Genomic DNA, 16,965 nt, shown 5'->3' with positions numbered 1-16,965 from the left:
CCTCCTCCTCTCCCGGGGGGACCCTCCCCTCCCTTTCTCGCTTTCCCTTCTCCCTGAGCTTTAGGAAAACCACGTAGCCGTTTCGTACCGATTGAAGTACGCGCTAGCGCGTAGCGCACATTAGCGTACCGCAAGCCATAGCGCTACGAGTGGGTGAGCCATTCTGTTGGACCCAAACCCCATGCCTCAGCAGGCGTTCATAGGGAGGGAAAACGTCGACCGACACATTATGACGGTTTGTTCGCGTCGTAGGCACCGTCGTGCCTTAGTCTGAAAAAGGATCAGCCTGCCTTGTCTCTCAGTCCGTCCAAGGCCAGTTTTGCTTTTTGTCACCGCTTGTTTCTCCGGCTCTGTGCAACAGCTCACTAATATTTACAGGACTTACATGATGGTTTAAAAAAAGTAAAAAATAAGTTTCTTGCACCCCACGCCCACCCCCCTACTCCCTTTTTACGTCTCCTTGCTCTTGAGTGGTGCACTTTGCCCCTGTCCTTTCATTATTTGATGTGTTTTTTTTCCTTCTTCGGGTTTGCTCCCAGGGTCCGGTGATTATAACTCAGCCCTCTCCCACAGACCACAAGCCTGCGCAGACTCATATAATAGCCTCCATGTCTTAGTCTTCCATTACCGGTGCCCTCCCTTCTCATAGATCACCCTCTGCCTTTCCCCCTTCTTGGCTCACCGAGTAACTTAGTGCATACTAGAAATCCTTCTTATGATCGTTCCTTCCGGTTTCGCTCTTCTCCTTTTACAGCAGCCTTCCACATTTCTCCCTTGACTCGTTTCCTGCTACTTCTCCCTTGCACTCTACGCTTTGTCGGTCGTCTTCGCCCGAGCAAGCTCACAACCAGCCACACACACTCGTTGGCATACCATCTCTCTTCTCTTCTCTACCTCGTCTTCCTTCGTTTATGCCAGACTGCTCTCAATTCTAGCTCGACCTGGGCAGTCCCTACTTTGAGGACTACCTGTCCTGTTCTACAGACGGCCACCAAGTGAACCGCACATTCTGCACATTCTGCCACCGTCACCATGCGCGGCTCAAATCCAAGGCCATCCTCCCTGGGCGGGAAGGCTTCTCTTGACAGCAAAGGCAGCAAGCCCATCCCGCCCTTCCCGAAAAGACAGATGTTTGTTCTTGGTAAGTTTGATGGCAACCAGCATCTATATGGGCCTCTGAGGAACCCTTTCATTGACAGGCCTAGCACTCTGCCGACTGTGTGAACCGATCGCCTTTATGGGCATCTTTCCATACATCTATTTCATGATCCAGGACTTCCACATCACTGAGGACGACAAGCAAATTGCGTTTTACGCCGGCCTGGTTACGTCCGCCTTCACTTTTGCTGAATTCCTCACCGGCATGTTTTGGGGGCGGCTGAGTGATCGGATAGGACGCAAGCCCGTTCTTTTGGTTGGGCTGTCGGGCACCGCTCTGAGCGTTCTGCTCTTTGGCTTTGCCCCAAACCTGACTGTTGCCTTAATCGCTCGAGCCCTTGGCGGTCTCCTCAACGGGTACGTTACGCCCCCTCCCTTTCCGGAAAATCGGGTTTGTACTTTTGTCTGACCAAGAACGCAGTAACATAGGAGTCATGCAGACGACCGTCGGCGAGCTTGTTAAAGTAAAGGAACACCAAGGTACGTTTCGCATCAATAACCCTGTATCTTCCAATAATTGTCTAACTCCGCTCGTGCAGGTCGTGCGTTCGCTGTGATTCCTGCAGTATGGTGCATCGGGTATGTTGGATCCAACAGCTTGTGCGTGTATGGGGAGAATGGTCTAATTACTAACACGCCCAACTAGGTCGATGATCGGCCCTGCCATTGGTGGTGCTCTTGCCCGACCTTGCAAATTTTACCCCAGCATCTTCCCCGAAGGCAGTATTTGGGACAAGTTTCCGTACTTGCTTCCAAACCTGTTCAGCGCTGTCGCTGTTATTGTCGGCGTCGTTGTTGGCATTCTTTTCCTTGAGGAGACGCACCCGATCCAGAAATACCAGCGCGACCCCGGTCTGGAGCTTGGAAAACGACTTATCGCCAGCTTCAAGTTTCGAAAAGATGCTAGCGAGTCGCGCAAGGCATACCTGCTCGAGGAGGAGGAGCCCTTGATCGACTCCGACGACCAACTGCCTGGATACCGCACAACCGAAGCATCACCTTGCCTTACGTCTGTCACCGCACAACCGGACCTGCCGGATGCTCTGGAGACCCTGGACTCGCTAGCCGGAAACACCCGCCCAACACCGCGGACGGCCTTGAACCCTCACTCAGAGTCGAGCCGAGCAACTCTGAAGATCTTTACGAAGCCCATCATCCTGAACACGATTTCTTTTGGCATTCTCGCATTGTGAGTGCCCAAACGCAGAACATGTGGTCTGTTTCCAACTCTGCGGGAGTCCATACTAATATATCACAGCCACACAATGACGTTCGATCAGCTCCTTCCGATGTTTCTCAGTACGGTGCCGCCAGAGAACGGCGAGTTGTCGCTCCCGTTCAAGTTCACTGGCGGGTTCGGCTTCGACAACCAGACGATCGGTGTGATCATGGCCGCTCAAGGGTTCTACTCGCTTCTTTCCAACTCGTTCCTGTTCCCGTGGGTGATTGAGCGGATTGGCCCTCTGCGGCTGTTTAAACTGGTGGCCGTGCCCTACTTCCTGTTGTATCTGGTCACGCCTTACCTCGTGCTGCTGCCAGAAAACTATCGCATGGCCGGCGTCTACCTGACTATTATCTGGAAGTGCACATTCTCCACATTGGCCTACCCAAGCAACGCGTTGATTACGATGAACCTGGCGCCAAGCACGCTTACTCTGGGTACTGTCAATGGCGTGTCAGCATCTGCAGCGAGCCTGTGCCGTGCCTTTGGGCCTGCAATTTCTGGCATGCTGTATGCTGTTGGATTGGAGACTGGCTACTCTAGCCTGCCATGGTGGTGTGGCAGCGCAGTGGCTGTGATTGGCGCATTTGTCGCGCTACAGCTAACGATGCCGAGCAAGTTTCCTGAGGGAAGACAGGCAGATGATGCAGAGGCGGGTGTCCTGCACCCTCGAGCACATGCTGCCGGGGACATGGAAGCATAACTGAGGGGATATCTCATGCTGACGGGTTTTTTTTCTTTCCTATCGTGGGGGCTTTAACATTTTTAAGATTTGCGTCATGGGCAGGGAATCGGACCAAGCAGACGCTTGGAGTTGGAGGGAATAGAGAGGGTATCATTGCTGGCCATGATCAATTGGGTTTGTTATACACGTCATTTTTTATTGTCTTGTAATTTGTCTTGTAATCTCTGCTCTTCTTGTGCCTCGATCTCTAGTTTAGTGTTTTACGATTTTTCCTTGGTTGGAAGCCGTGGCTTATGGGGGAATTGGTGTCGGCGTTACAATAGGTAACAAATGGAAGTATATAGAGTACTGCTGGCCTGGGGTTGTTATTGTTCTCATTTCGCTTCCTGTTTCTATCGTTTGAAGAGAGCAGAAATGCTCGGAATACACCATTTGCGCACATTGGCAGTAGCCTTGTTGGCAAAGTCTAGAAGAAGAGAGAGGTTGCATAGCTTCCAAGTGGCTACGCTAGCGTGCATATATTCTATGCATATCGACAGAGGCTGGGGTGAGGCTCACTGCTATATATATCTATATATTGCTCCATATGTATGGAAGGAGTATTGGCATTCGATATGGCGGTTCCGTGTGACGTAATCTGACTGAGACGTGGAGAGCGTGGAGTAATATTGGTGATCTGGTGGGATAGGATTAATATGCCAAACCCCGGAAATAGCTCAGCAGAGTCGGATAGGAAAAGTGGGGGTACGACAGTATTAATAATCGATCTTCGATAGGAAATACGTCAAGCGAACGAATCATTATCAAACGCGGGCGCTGATTCGCCGAGGATCTCTTATCACGACCGAAGAAGCAGAAGAACCCCCAAGAGAGGTATAGCTGAGAGGGATGCGTTAGCGGTCTTGTGCACATCCGCCCGTCTTCTCTATCGGCTCAGGCCTCGCGATCCAATTCCAGACAACGGCCGCCTTTGGCGTTATTTTCACGGGGACAATTCCCAATTTTATTTCACGCACGCATTACCAACGGCCCTATCACTAGCCGTATCGCTATCACTTTACACCAGCTCTTCAACCGTTCCGCTCTCCATTTTTTTTTGTTCCTGGACGAACCTCATCGGCTTTCCTCTCACAGCATTTTAGAGGTCGGATTGTTGAAGCACGGCTGTCGTATCTTCGGTTGCCGACATTTTGATGCGCCCCTGCCGCCTTTCCATCTCGGCCGCCGGAGAAATCATCCAACGTCGCGGCTGCTGCTGGTTCGCACTGCCGTCAGCTGTCCTGTGCTAGGCGGCAATTGCTCTTTTTTCCGAGATTGTGAAACCGGGGGAAGAGAAGAGCGCTTTGCGCACGCAGCCAAGGAGCCCGGAGACGGCATACTATGGGGTCTGTGTGTCTGGCGGTGACAACGACGACAAGCTCGTGCTAGAGGCACTGCGGCGACTGTGCATTGGCCACCCGTTAGGGTTCAGCGTGTGTCGACGAGGAAAGAGCAACGGGCCGACGCGCCTTCCTGCACCCAACCGACGTCGCGTCCTTTTTCTTTCTATCCGAGGCCTCAAGACAACGACGGCCAACCAGACAAAGCCATCGTGGCGGCGGCAACAGCGTCGACGATGCCGGCCCACGCGCCGCCATCGCCGAGCCTGATTCCCGCCAAGCGGCCGCGCCAGACATCGCCTGATCACCATTCGCCGATATCGGCCACGGCCGCGACAGCGACAGCAGCAGCCGCCGCCGCCGAACGAGCGCCTCTGCCGGTGGTGGAATGTTTGGTGGGCGAGGCTGCCGGAGGCGGCGACGGCACGCCGGCCGCGGTGGTGGTGGCAGTCGGGACAGGGAGCAAATCGGGTCCGAGCAGCAGCTTCCGCAATGTCAGCGCGTGCAACCGGTGCCGTCTGCGCAAGAACCGGTGCGACCAGCGGCTGCCCAGCTGCGTGAGCTGCGAGAAAGCCGGCGTGGCCTGTGTGGGCTACGACCCGATAACGAAGCGGGAGATTCCGCGAAGGTGAGCAGAGACCGTGGTGCTGTGGTGTGATGCGACAAAAGCGGCTGACAGCGGTCCTAGCTATGTGTACTATCTCGAGGCCAGAGTGGAGCAGCTGGAAGGTCTGCTGCAGGGCAACAGCATTGCGTATCCGCCGGCCGACGAGCTGGAGCACTCGAGCACGGCGCGGTCACCGACTGAAGCGGCACGCAGCGTGCATTCGGAGCAGCTCGACGGCGGCAATGCTGGTTCGATGGCCGTGGCCACGGGTGGAGGCAGTGGAGGCAGCGGAGGCAGCGGAGGCAGCAGCGGGCTTTCCATCAGCATCAGCAACAACAACAACAATGGCACGGACGGTGGAACGATGGCCCAGGCGACGGGCAGCCGAGTGCACCGGATGCAGGTAAAGGCAGGCGGACGAGACAACAGCAACCAGCAGCATCAAGACCACCAGCACCAGCAGTATCAACACCAACACCAACATCACCACGGCTCGACGGCGGGCGTGTCGTTTGCACGGGTCGTGTTTGCAGCGGTGCAGTCGTCGGTGACGGACCAGAAGTCGGTCTCGGACAAAAACGGAGTGCGGCCGTACAAGCCGATTGCCGGCAACGGGGCCGTGGGAACGGGGACATCGATGCGCGACTCGTTCTTTGGGCTGCACACGAAGCCGACGATCCGACCGGCGACGTTTCCAGACCGGACGCTGGGCTTGCGGCTGGTGCGGCTCTACTTTGAGCACGCGAACCCACAGATTCCAGTGCTGCACCGCGAGGACTTTATGCACACGTTTGAGCTCGCGTATACGGACGAGGCACATGGCCGCGGACCTCGGGAGCTGTACATGCTCAACATGGTGTTTGCGATTGGCGGCGGGATCATCATGGGCGACACGGCCAAGCCGGAACCGGTCGGCAACAACAGCAGTGACAGCAGCAGCAGCAGTGGCCGAACACGACAGTGTCAGCCGGAAGAGTACCATGCCAGCGCGATCATCCACCTGGAGGCATGTCTCAGCAACAGCGGTGGTGGGCTGGAAGAGCTGCAGGCGGTGCTGCTGCTGGCCAACTTTGCGCTGCTGCGACCGGTGCCGCCGGGACTGTGGTACATTGTGGGAGTGGCGGTGCGACTGGCCGTCGATCTGGGGTTGTACTACGAGGACGGCAAGGACGTGGACGCGGGACTGCCGAGCAGCAGCGTGGTGCCGACAGAGGTGTTGGAGCGTGAACGCGGCCGCCGCGAATACGTGCGCGATCTCCGGCGGCGGCTCTGGTGGTGCACATACTCGTTTGACCGGCTGGTCAGCGTCTGTGTTGGGCGGCCACCCGGCGTTCCCGACCAGGTGATGACGACAGAGTTTCCGTCGCTGCTGGACGACCGCTACATCACGGCGACCGGGTTCCTGCGCAGGGAACACGATCCGACCGAGCCGTCGTACAAGCGGGCAGCTCATCATTACTTCCGGCTGCGGCTGCTGCAGTCGGAGATTCTGCAGGTGCTGCAATTCCAGCAGGCGCAGCTGGCACGCGCAACGTCTAGCGGAAACCGGCCGTTTGCCGAGGGCAAGCCGTTCATGAACTATGACCTTCCGTGTCCGTATCTAGCCGGCTTCGACTCGTTCCGGTCGTGGCGCATCGACATTGACCGGCGGCTGTACAAGTGGAAGTCGTCAGTGCCGCCCAAGTCAGACAACGGGGTGGCCTTTTCGACCGAGTTCCTCGTGCTCAACTACTGGCAGGCTATCATCATGCTGTACCGCCAGAGCCTCAGCGTGCCGGCCGTGTTCGAGAGCGAGTACCACACATCCAAGGAGGTCAACAGCCCGACGGCATACCACTCAGAGTTGCGCGAGGATGAGGACCGCGTCTATCTCAAGGTGGCCGAGGCCGGCCAGAAGATCCTGCGCATGTACCGCCAGCTGCATCTGGTCGGCCTGGTCAACTACACGTATCTGGCCACGCACCACCTCTTCATGGCCGGCATCTCGTATTTGTACGCGATCTGGCACTCGCCGATTGTGCGCAGCCGACTGGTGAGTTGTGTTTTGCTGTTTGCTGTTTGTTGTCTGTCTTGTACTGACCGACAGACCATGGACGAGGTGGACTTTACCATCCTGGCGGCAACATCGGTCTTCTCGGACCTGATGGACAAGTGCCCGCCTGCCGAGGCATGTCGTGATGCCTTTGACCGGACAGCCAGGGCGACGATCAAGATGGCCAATGCAAAGGGGGGCTTTGGACAACCAGCCCTAGGACACGGCCGCGGCCACCGCTCACGACAGCGGTCCTCGTCCCGAGGCAGCATGGATTTGCAGCGGGTAGACTGGGCTTATTCGCCGACTACGGACGAGCCGACACCGACGCCGAACCCAGGCCACCGACAGGCTTCACGGCCATACCGGATGGCAACGGGCAGTGGTGGCAACAGCGTGGCAGCAGCAGCAGTCAAGACCGAAGCCGACGGCTTTTCGCTGATGCAGAACACACCTATTGTGCCGCGAAGCAGCGCCAGTTCGGCCGACATGGCCAGGACACCCGACGGTTCCAACATGGACCAGGCTTCCATCCTAGCATCGCCGACGATAGGAACCCATGTGTCGCCGATGCAGACAGCAATGCAGGACACGTCTCCCGCATCGTTGATGACCTTGCAGCAGCAGCAGCAGCTCCTGGCGCAGCAAAACGTCGCCTCGGTATACACGCCCAGCAGCCAGGCCTACTCAGACCTGCAGGGTATGGACTTTCTCCAAAACTTTGGCGGCGTGGGCGGGGACCAGATGTTTGGCGGCAGCGCCTTCTCGACAGAGCCGCCGATGGACATGGGACTCGGCTTTGGCTGGGAGGGCATGCACCACGACTTCAATGACGGCCAGCAGCTGGACCTGTTTGACGGCTTCTTCTTTGGCGGCCAGCAGGGCGGTGGCGGCGGAGGGATGTGAGGCAAGGCGGATGAAACCCTTCTCCGGACTTGTCTTGCTTGTGGTGGCAAAGTGGAGAGCAGGGTGCGAAGCTTGTACGTTATGAATTTAGCCCTGATATGCTTTAAAAGGGGTGATTGACTGTAGTCTGTATTGAATGAAGAGGAAACCGCCTGTTGACCGATGATACATGTGAAGGAGCACTGCACTGCGCCTGCCGTTGCCGGGCTAATTACATCGCACCTGCCGGTTCTGTGCGCATGCGACGACGAAAGAACATGGAGGGGAAAATGGCAAATGGGAATTAAACGCTGCCATTCCATTCCATCACGATTACAATCCACATCCTCGCCGTCCTCTACCGCCGTCTGCTGCTGCTGTGCCGGCGATGTCGGCCGGACGGTGCGGGCGAGTGTTCCTCGATCACGACCACCTCGTCCTCGGCGTCGTCATGGCGCGACCGCGAGCGACGTCGGCGATGGATGCTGCTGCTTCTGCTGCTGCTGGTGGCGGCGACCTCCGTCTGCCGTCTCGACGAGCGGCGCTCATCGACGATCTCCCGGACGACCTCCTCCTCGACGACGATCTCGTCCTCGGCCAGCGGGGGTGGTGGTCGTCGCAGCGTCTGCTCGTCGACGACCCGACGGAGGCGGCGGGCCCGTGGTGCCGGTGCCGCGATGCGAATCTCATGCTCGACGAGATCGGGGCCGCGATGCGAACGTCGTCGATGATGGTGTCGTCGGCCATGATGGCGTCGGTGGGCGGCACCGACAGCACTTTGCCGGTCGTCATCGTCCACGGACACGGCGGTCCGACGACGACGACCGGTGCTGCTCTCGCGGATCACCACCTCCTCGCGGACAGAGGCGGCGTCATAGCGGTCGCTGCAGCGGTACAGCACGTACAGCAGGCCGACCAGCAGCAAGAAGCCGGCCACGGAGCCGAGCGTGATGCCGGCAATGGCGCCGGCGCTGAGACCCGCGCTCGACACCACGTACGTGGCCGCGATCGTGCTCGTCTCGGCACCCGAGGCCGCTGTCGTCGTCGTCGTCGTCGTCGTCATCGTCGTGACCGGCCATCGTGGACGGAAACGCGTGCCCGAAAGTCGTCGTGGCTGGGCTTCCGGGCCGCCGTCGTCGTCTCGGCCGGCTTCGACACCCATCGCGACCTCCTGCAGGAACGGCATCACCACCACGGGCGCCATGCTCAGACGAAACCCCGGGCGACGGGGAGGAACTGTCCCCTCCCGACGCGCCGGTTGGGCTCGTATGTCGGCCTCGCTGTGGTGTGGGACCGTCCGGCTTGCTTACCCGTTGTCCCCCGTATTCTTGGCAGTACAGGACTAGCAGCAGCAAATGAGCAAATGAGCAGATGAGCAGATGAACAAATGAGCAAAGAGCAGATGAACAAATGAACAAATGAGCAAATGAGAAAAGAGCAGACGAGCACTGGGATCTGCCCTCTCTGGCAAATGGTCAGAAGATAAAGACTTGCTTGCGCAGACGAAACAAGACTGTCCACCGATGGGCTGCTGCAATCGACGGAAATGGCTGCGAGCTCGTGACAGGTGGCTGGGCCGTGTTGCATGACGCGCAAGGCAGTTGCCGATTACACCCACCAGTGCTACGGTTCGTCGGTTGGGCTGCAGCCATGCTGTGCTGGCTATCGCCGGATGTGGAGGTGGCTGGGGCCAAACACTTGGTTGGGCAGAAAGCACTTTGGCACGGCCGATTACGGCTTATGACATCGCACTGATCAGCAGGACTGCTTGCTGTCACATTCATCGATCGATTTGTCCCTTTCTGATCTGACAACAGTTTGGTTTGTCCATCCGGCCCCGAATCCTCTGTCTCGTCGCCTCAGCTCCGTCGCATCACACAAATCCGCGAATGCCGCGAATATTCGGGCCTCCTGACCTCCTGTCTTTGTCATCCTTCTTCTTGTCTTTTCGTTCCTTGCGCACCGAGTTTTGCACGCCGCCTGTCTGCGATTAGCCCGGTGCTTCCCCACAACCAGCAATACTCTCAGCCAGATTTTGCTTACCTCGACCATAGTATCGCTCTGCTTGCGCATTCGCTGTCGCTCCTGTCTCGCCCAGTGGCCCTGCGCCTCCAGTGCTCGACCCCGACACAGACGGATTCCGGTACGGACCTGATTCGCTCGAACCTGCATCCGACGCCAGTCGTGGTCCGTACCGGAGAGGCCCTGCAATGCTGCCGCCGCTGTCGATGCTCACGCCCGCGATGCTGCTCCCACCGCTCATCGCTTGCTCTCCATACATCACCACTGACTCCGTGTCCTGGTCAGACTGTGTCGGCGGCATGTTGTCCCCTCGCAGCCCCTGGTCCTCGAACAAGGACGCCTGCTCAAACACCTTCGATTCCAGAATCTTGCACTTCCTCGTCAGCCGCGCCTGGCTCTTCTGCAACTCCAAATTCTTGGCCCGGCTGGCTGCCAAAGCGCTTTCTACCTGCGCCCTCGTCTCTGCCAGGCTCGCGTTGTAAGCTGTCTGCCCGCTCTTCTGTGCTTCCGCCAGCTTCGAGTTCACTGTCGCGATCTGCTTCTGGAAATAGTCGTGCGCTCGTCGAAACTCTGCCTCTCGGGCCTCCATCTTCATGTTCAACACTTCCAGCGTGCTGTTCGCCGCCGTCGCTTCCGCCTCCACCTCTGCCAACTTCTCCTTCAGCCGCTGTCCCTCCTGCTCTACTGCTGCCAGATGGCGCACTCTTTCATTCAACCTCTCTTTCTCCGCCTTGCCGGCCTCCAGCATCTGCAGGTCCTGCTCCAGCTTGAGCTCCCGAACTTCCTTTTCGCACACCAACACGAGAAGTCGAGCGCAATCGGCCTGCGAGTTCTTCAGGCTCGTCCGCAGCGTCGTCTCTTCTTCCTTCCATTTCTTCTGTTCCTCCCGGAGCTTCTTCAGCCTGTTCGCCAGCGACTCTTCCCAGTTCTTCGACCGGTTGCGGCTCATCTCCGCCTCCTTCTTGACCTGTGCCTCTGCCTTCTTCGCCTCCTCCATCCGGTTCTTGAGCGTACGGTTAATCAGGATCAGATTTTGCGTCTCTGCTTCCGTCACCACCTGCTTCATGTTGCTGCGTCGCAGTGCGCCAATATGTGCCAGATGCTGCTGCACCATGTACCGCTCAAACCCGAGATCGGTCTTCAACATGATTATCTGCCGCTGCATCTGCTTCGCCGTAAGATCGCTCTCTTCGTTCTCGTTGCCATTTCCCGTCGGGATAGTCGGCACCCTGTGCGGAGAAGGCGACCTTTCAGGCCCCGGACGCACCGCCGGTTTCAAGCCGGACGATAAGCCCTCAGGTGCCGAGTCCCGATTGCTTAGCGATAGAGACAGCACGCTGTCGTTCGTGAGTGATTGGTCCAGCCGTGATTGCACCACCTTGTTCGAATCCACCATCCCCTGCAGATCCGTGCGTGACAAGGACTGCGAGAGTAGAGGAGAGAGGGTCGGACTATCGCCTCCTGCATCTGGTGCATGACCATCTGACACAATGCTGGACTGTGAGCTTCTGCGAATGACTGACCCCGTCTGGCTGCTGGTCGGAGGCGGCAGAATTGCACTGAATGGTGTTGATAAACGCCTATCCTGAGCTAGCCCGCTGCTTTCCAGAACAGTCAAGTCTCGAAGAAGCGCCTCCTCCTGCTTGATTCCCCCTGCCTCTAGGCTCTGGAAGGGGGAAGACGCAGAAGTCGTCGCCACAGCAACTCCGGGATGCAGATGAGTGCTGACATCAGTGCCACTCTGATCGTAGACGTGAAGCCCAACGCATTCGGCAACGACGTCTGCCGTGGCACTTCTCCTCCACCGACCAAAATCGGTCTTCTCCGACTCAATGGTGAGACTGTAAAAGTTGGGGTGGAGTAAATGACACTGGCGGAACTGCTCTGATCGATCCCGGATCTCTGACGGCTGCACCTCGACGTCGTCGGCACCCGTCACGTTGGCATGACGTAGGTAACGCTGCGGCTTGCGAATGTAGTCCATAAAATTCAGGGGATAGAGACCGTACAGTATGTTGTAATAGCCCAGAAGCTGAAAGTAGGGGATCGAAACGTCGTCGCTGTCGAACGCATATGTGCACTTCTCCCACGCCGTCTTTGGCTGGTGTGGTTCTGCCCGATTGGCGTCAGACTGTGCTTCATCCAGAACCTGCGGTTCACGATCCCAAAACAATATCCGAGCATAAATGTTGAAGAGCGTCGGCAAGGCTGGAACGATGGAGCCCGGCATGTTTGGCAACAGCATGGTCAACGACGTGAGAGCCAGAGATACAACCGTTGTAGAAGTGTCGTACTGGAGACACCGAAGGAGATTGTCGAACAACGGCGATCTGATCACGAGATAGAGATTGGGCGGTTGGCTTTGGGCGAACGAGGACAGCAGCGTGATGGAGCGAGAGCGATACTCTTTCTGCACAAGCAAGTCGTTGAGGGCATAGAAGAAGTCCTGTTCCCTGTTAGGTGCTGGATCATTGACTCTCCAAATCAATCGCCGCCTATGTTTGCTTACCATTGGTCTCCTTCTGCCAAACACGGTGATGACATCCTGTATTGGCTTTTCCCTGACCCATACCACTTTCCAGTCTCCACCTTGCTGGATATCGTTGCAGACGTCCATCCATTTCTGCACTAGACATTTGACAATCGGACTTGGGGAGCCATTGGTGCCGTCTTTATCGTCGCCCTCTTCGCCCTCTTCGTCTTCGCCATCGGGAACCAGAAATTTGTTGATATCGTTCAGAGCTCTAACCATGAGCCCTCGCTCCTGGTTTAACTGGTCCAGAATGGGATCGATGACCTTTTCCCACCATAGCAGAATATGCGCAGGTGACCGGAGCGAAGGGCGAAGACGGCGGAGAATGGCCAGAAAAGAGGCATAGTACAGGGCCTGCTGGCTCTGAACAGACTTGGTAAAGGTAGAGAGGAGTTCCTCTTCCAGCCGATCGGAAGTGGACTGGTCATAGTCGCTGTGTTTATCAAGGTAGGCCTCAATGATGTCAGTAAGGTCGTCGGGGAGGGGAAGCTTTGGCGAGAGGATAAAGGTGTTGATGGCCCTAGTCAGGTCGCGGGTCGCGCTTGAAGGTCCTCATTAGCATGATGGGTCCAGAAGGGATCGGCGGGGTGATGCCTACCCCGAAGAAGCCATGATGGCGAGAGCCCGGCCTTCACGCCCTTCCGTTCTGGGGCGACAGGGACACGTATCAATTGACTTCGTCGGATGTTTTCGATACGTCTGCTCATGAGGATAGCGGTCAAAGGGTTAAAAGCTATCACCTCCTGGCAGTCTGGCTAGACGACAAAGATGGCATCGTTCCCCAGGCGTAGACCGCGATGGGCGGAAACTAGAGAGGCAAGGCTGGCGCGACCGAAACACAGGTAGGCAGTTTGATTCCGTAGTCTAAGCCGATGCGAGGGGTTTCGCTTGATGCCACACAACGGCTTGATGCAAAGCGCGAAGCTACTTGATGATGACGATGTTCCTATTTTTTTAGAGCCCCAACCTGGCACTACGGGTAGCCACTGAGGTGCAGGTGACCCAAGCCACGACCCCGCATCAAGTTCTTTGTGGGTCGCTGCTGCCGTTCCAGAATAACGCCAGGTCTCGTGTACCTGGCCGAACACGAGAGCTCCGTACAGGCCGAGGTAGAAGTACCCTTCTCTGGGTGGGGCGCCCCAGACACCAGCTCACCCCATAAACCAGCTCACTGCTGGTCTTCCGTTCCTTTCTTAGTGGCAACGGCACAGCAAACGAAGCTGGCCATGAGCCCACTAGAGAGTGAAGCTCGGAGAGGTATCGGCAGAGGCATGCAGCAAAGTCCCCTGGGAGAAAGAGTGAAGATGACGAAGTGGTCTTACGTGGGGTCCGGGTGATCGATTGAGCTCGTGATCTCCTCTGTCTCCCGGCTTATTGGGGGGTGCTGCTTGTGTCTGGCCACTTGGGTAGCTTTCCTACGTCAGTCGGCCGGACTCATTGGGTGCTTTGTCTACCTCTTTTGTCCTCCTGCCTCACGTCTTTAAAAGGAACCCCGCCTGCCCTCCTCATTTTCCCAAATCTGCACTACCTGTTTACCTGTCTACTCTTCTATCTTCTCAAAATCGAACACGATGGCTGTATCAACGTCCGCAGTTGCTGACTCGGAGACCATTTCGGTCCTGTTTGCACTGCATGAAAACTTTGACCTGCTGGACTTTGCCGGTCCCCTCGAGGCGTTCCACTGGGGCCTGTCGGACATCAAGGACAAATGTGAGTGGGCCAGACGGACACGGAACGAGCGTCAGGCCATGTAGCAGGCAAGGGACTAACAATCGTGCCTCTGTCCGGCGACACAGCATCCAGAGCCTTTGACATTACCATTGCCGGGGCCGACCCCAAGGTGCTCTCGAACCAGGGCGCCATCATCGGATCGCAGATCCCCTTCAAAGAGGCCCACGAGCGCCTTGAAGAATTCGACGTGCTCGTCGTTGTGGGCGGCAATGTAGATGCCATCCTCAAGGCCAAGGCGGAGCCGATGCCCATCATCCACGCCTTCTCCGAGCTTCAGCAGAAGGACTGTCATCGCGAGCGGACGCTGCTGTCCATCTGCAGCGGCTCCCTCTTTTTGGCTGAGCTGGGCATCCTCATCGGACTGTCGGCCACCACACACCCCGATCACATGACTGCCTTTGAGAATCTGTGCAGCCACTCGGCCGTCCGCGACCTGGACGAGCGCACAGACGTCGTTGAGGATGCTCGCTACGTCGTGAACAACTTGCGTTTCGACCTCGGCAACGAGGACGAGAACCCATACATCCGCCGCAAGTCGGACGGTCGCCGCCCTTCAACTGCTAGGTACGGACTCTGAAGACAAGTGATCATGCACACCTGCGAGTCTTGGCTGACCGTGTTTCTTCTTCAGAAAGGGCAGCATTTCCCTCAAGGGATCGAACTCGCGTCGCGAGTCTATCGCACGTCGTGCTGCCATGCGCCTTGGCGGCCTTCGTGTCATCACAACGGGTGGCATCAGTGCGGGCATAGACGCCACCCTGTATCTGGTTGGCGCACTGGTCTCTGAGGAGGCTGCCGTGGAGGCGGCCAGAATCATGCAATGGACCTGGAACAAGGGCGTCGTTGTCGACGGGCTGGACGTGTAAACCACGAGAGTCGACCAACTGTCCCGTATGGATTGGGGCGTTTAGCGTTGCTGCATGTCAAACGGAGGGAATAGGAATCCGTAAAATGTAAAAAATAGTATAAGCAAATTTCGTGTCGAATCAGTCGTCGGTCGATCAAGACATGTAGCAATGTATTCTTTAATTACCTATCACACGCAATGGCCATGCCTAACGGTCAAATATCATGCCTCTGACTTATTCAGATGCGGCATTCTGAGCCTCATTCTACTTGTTATCTCTCGAAATCCCCACTGAGCTGGTCAAAAAGGGCGTTTTTATATATCCCTGAGATAGAAACTATCAGAATAGATGTTCAAGTTAGAACCTAGACCGATATTTTTACCTACGAAGCTTCAGTAATCTACGTCTACTTTATCATACTTCCCCTTCAGACCCTCCCCCACTTTTCAAGCAGATCCCAAGCATCTGATCTCAACGATCACGTATCGAGCGCGTGCACAAGTGGTGATGTTGCTAGTTTTAGAAGGCGCTTTGTAGAGAGTTAGGCCTTGTCAATATCATCAATTTCGTATGAACGTTTTAAAGCTAATTCTGTCTTTTATAGAAACCCATATCACAATATAAGGATGTGTTTTGTGCTTTTTTGTTTAGCCAAAAAGGTTCCCTTGTTGCCGGCTTTCGACATGCAATTTTGTAATAGAAATTTGTCCATGTTCTAAGTATTGTACACGGGTGTCCTCTTGCATCTGTGGGCATGAAAGAACGAGCTCGTTACTGAGATATTAGAAGCTTAAAGGCAAATCGCAATTTTCTCTTTTTTTTTTTTTTTTAAAGGGGGGGTTTTTTTTGGGGGGGGGGGGGGGGGGGGGGGTTGTTTTAACCAACAACCGTCATGCTTCTGTTTTAACGTCCTTGATGTCATTATGCGGTGACCTACCACACGCGAGTCAACTGATGCATACGAATACAGCAGTGTCTGGAAGGCCAATTTTGGCGGGCGGTGATCTCGGACTCGTGTCAAAGCCGTCATACGACAGGCACATTGCTTTCGGGTTGTGGGCGTGCATTTTTGACTGGGGTACAGATATGCCAAACTTGTCAGACAGAAAAAGGCAGGGCGACCCTAGCATAACTTGCACCACATGTGCCTGTCACTCGAAATTCAAGTACTTGTACCTCATGCGGAGCAATCACTTGCATCCTATAGATCCCTATTATGTACTGTATACACATAATACTCTGCTTTAACACGTACTTGTAGTATCCTGAATAAAACCCAGAAGACGATCGAAAATCCGACTCAAATAGCCAGAGACAAACTCCGAGGAAGTCGACTGATATCTTCGTTGCTCCTTCAACCTATAACCTTTTCAGCCTACAGACTTCTGTTGATAATATTATGGCTTTGTCAAACAATCTTCTTCAATTTCCATTGCTACCTGTCGAGTTGAGAGTCATAATCTGGGAAGCAGCAGTCCGCCCATTCATGCCATGTGCGCACTTGTTGCAACTTTGAGCCCATCAGCGCTAATCCCAGATGGCTATTCTACCTCTATCAACAACCGTGCTAGACATTCTACTACCGTGCTTGCTGTCCCGCTTCGCGAAAACTGCTCAGCATACTTGTTCAATGCTTTGGACAGCCTGTAGAGAGTCATACACTGCTATCAAGCGTGTCTTTTCAGATCGATTTTCAGATCGAGAGCAACCCGGCGAATCTCAAAAAAGAGCTCTGTTCCTTTTCGCAGCGGGTCCTACAAATTTTATCTTACAACACTGTATATTGAATTACCAAATTAGTAGGAATGAAGGATATCGGCTATAGCTTCCTGAATATCAGAGCTCATGGTTTAGTCCGACAAG

At 55.8% G+C, this 16,965-nt stretch overlaps 4 protein-coding genes across 4 annotated transcripts; 3 read left to right on the top strand and 1 right to left on the bottom strand.

The window, feature by feature from the left end:
- Positions 1 to 1,032: 1,032 nt before the first annotated feature.
- On the top strand, positions 1,033 to 3,083 carry CMQ_4898 (major facilitator superfamily transporter multidrug resistance; the record flags this gene model as incomplete). Its single annotated transcript, XM_014313054.1, has 6 exons — positions 1,033 to 1,141; positions 1,200 to 1,515; positions 1,580 to 1,638; positions 1,698 to 1,737; positions 1,805 to 2,347; positions 2,417 to 3,083. 6 exons carry the CDS (start codon positions 1,033 to 1,035, stop codon positions 3,081 to 3,083), a joined length of 1,734 nt encoding a protein of 577 aa, XP_014168529.1.
- A 1,597-nt stretch (positions 3,084 to 4,680) lies between these two features.
- On the top strand, positions 4,681 to 7,989 carry CMQ_4539 (c6 zinc finger domain containing protein; the record flags this gene model as incomplete). Its single annotated transcript, XM_014312695.1, has 3 exons — positions 4,681 to 5,072; positions 5,133 to 7,083; positions 7,138 to 7,989. 3 exons carry the CDS (start codon positions 4,681 to 4,683, stop codon positions 7,987 to 7,989), a joined length of 3,195 nt encoding a protein of 1,064 aa, XP_014168170.1.
- A 337-nt stretch (positions 7,990 to 8,326) lies between these two features.
- CMQ_4622 (uncharacterized protein) lies at positions 8,327 to 13,135 on the bottom strand (the record flags this gene model as incomplete). The annotated part of the gene is made up of 5 exons (XM_014312778.1): positions 8,327 to 9,248; positions 9,846 to 9,948; positions 10,012 to 12,436; positions 12,500 to 13,064; positions 13,122 to 13,135. 5 exons carry the CDS (start codon positions 13,133 to 13,135, stop codon positions 8,327 to 8,329), a joined length of 4,029 nt encoding a protein of 1,342 aa, XP_014168253.1.
- A 959-nt stretch (positions 13,136 to 14,094) lies between these two features.
- On the top strand, positions 14,095 to 15,120 carry CMQ_4306 (uncharacterized protein; the record flags this gene model as incomplete). Its single annotated transcript, XM_014312462.1, has 3 exons — positions 14,095 to 14,233; positions 14,320 to 14,818; positions 14,886 to 15,120. 3 exons carry the CDS (start codon positions 14,095 to 14,097, stop codon positions 15,118 to 15,120), a joined length of 873 nt encoding a protein of 290 aa, XP_014167937.1.
- Positions 15,121 to 16,965: the final 1,845 nt, after the last annotated feature.

Source organism: Grosmannia clavigera (genome assembly GCF_000143105.1).
Source record: "Grosmannia clavigera kw1407 unplaced genomic scaffold GCSC_97, whole genome shotgun sequence".
Classification (NCBI taxonomy): Eukaryota; Fungi; Ascomycota; class Sordariomycetes; order Ophiostomatales; family Ophiostomataceae; genus Leptographium; species Leptographium clavigerum.
The sequence above is the reverse complement of the archived record's forward strand: the minus strand, read 5'-3'. Positions and strand labels throughout refer to the sequence as shown.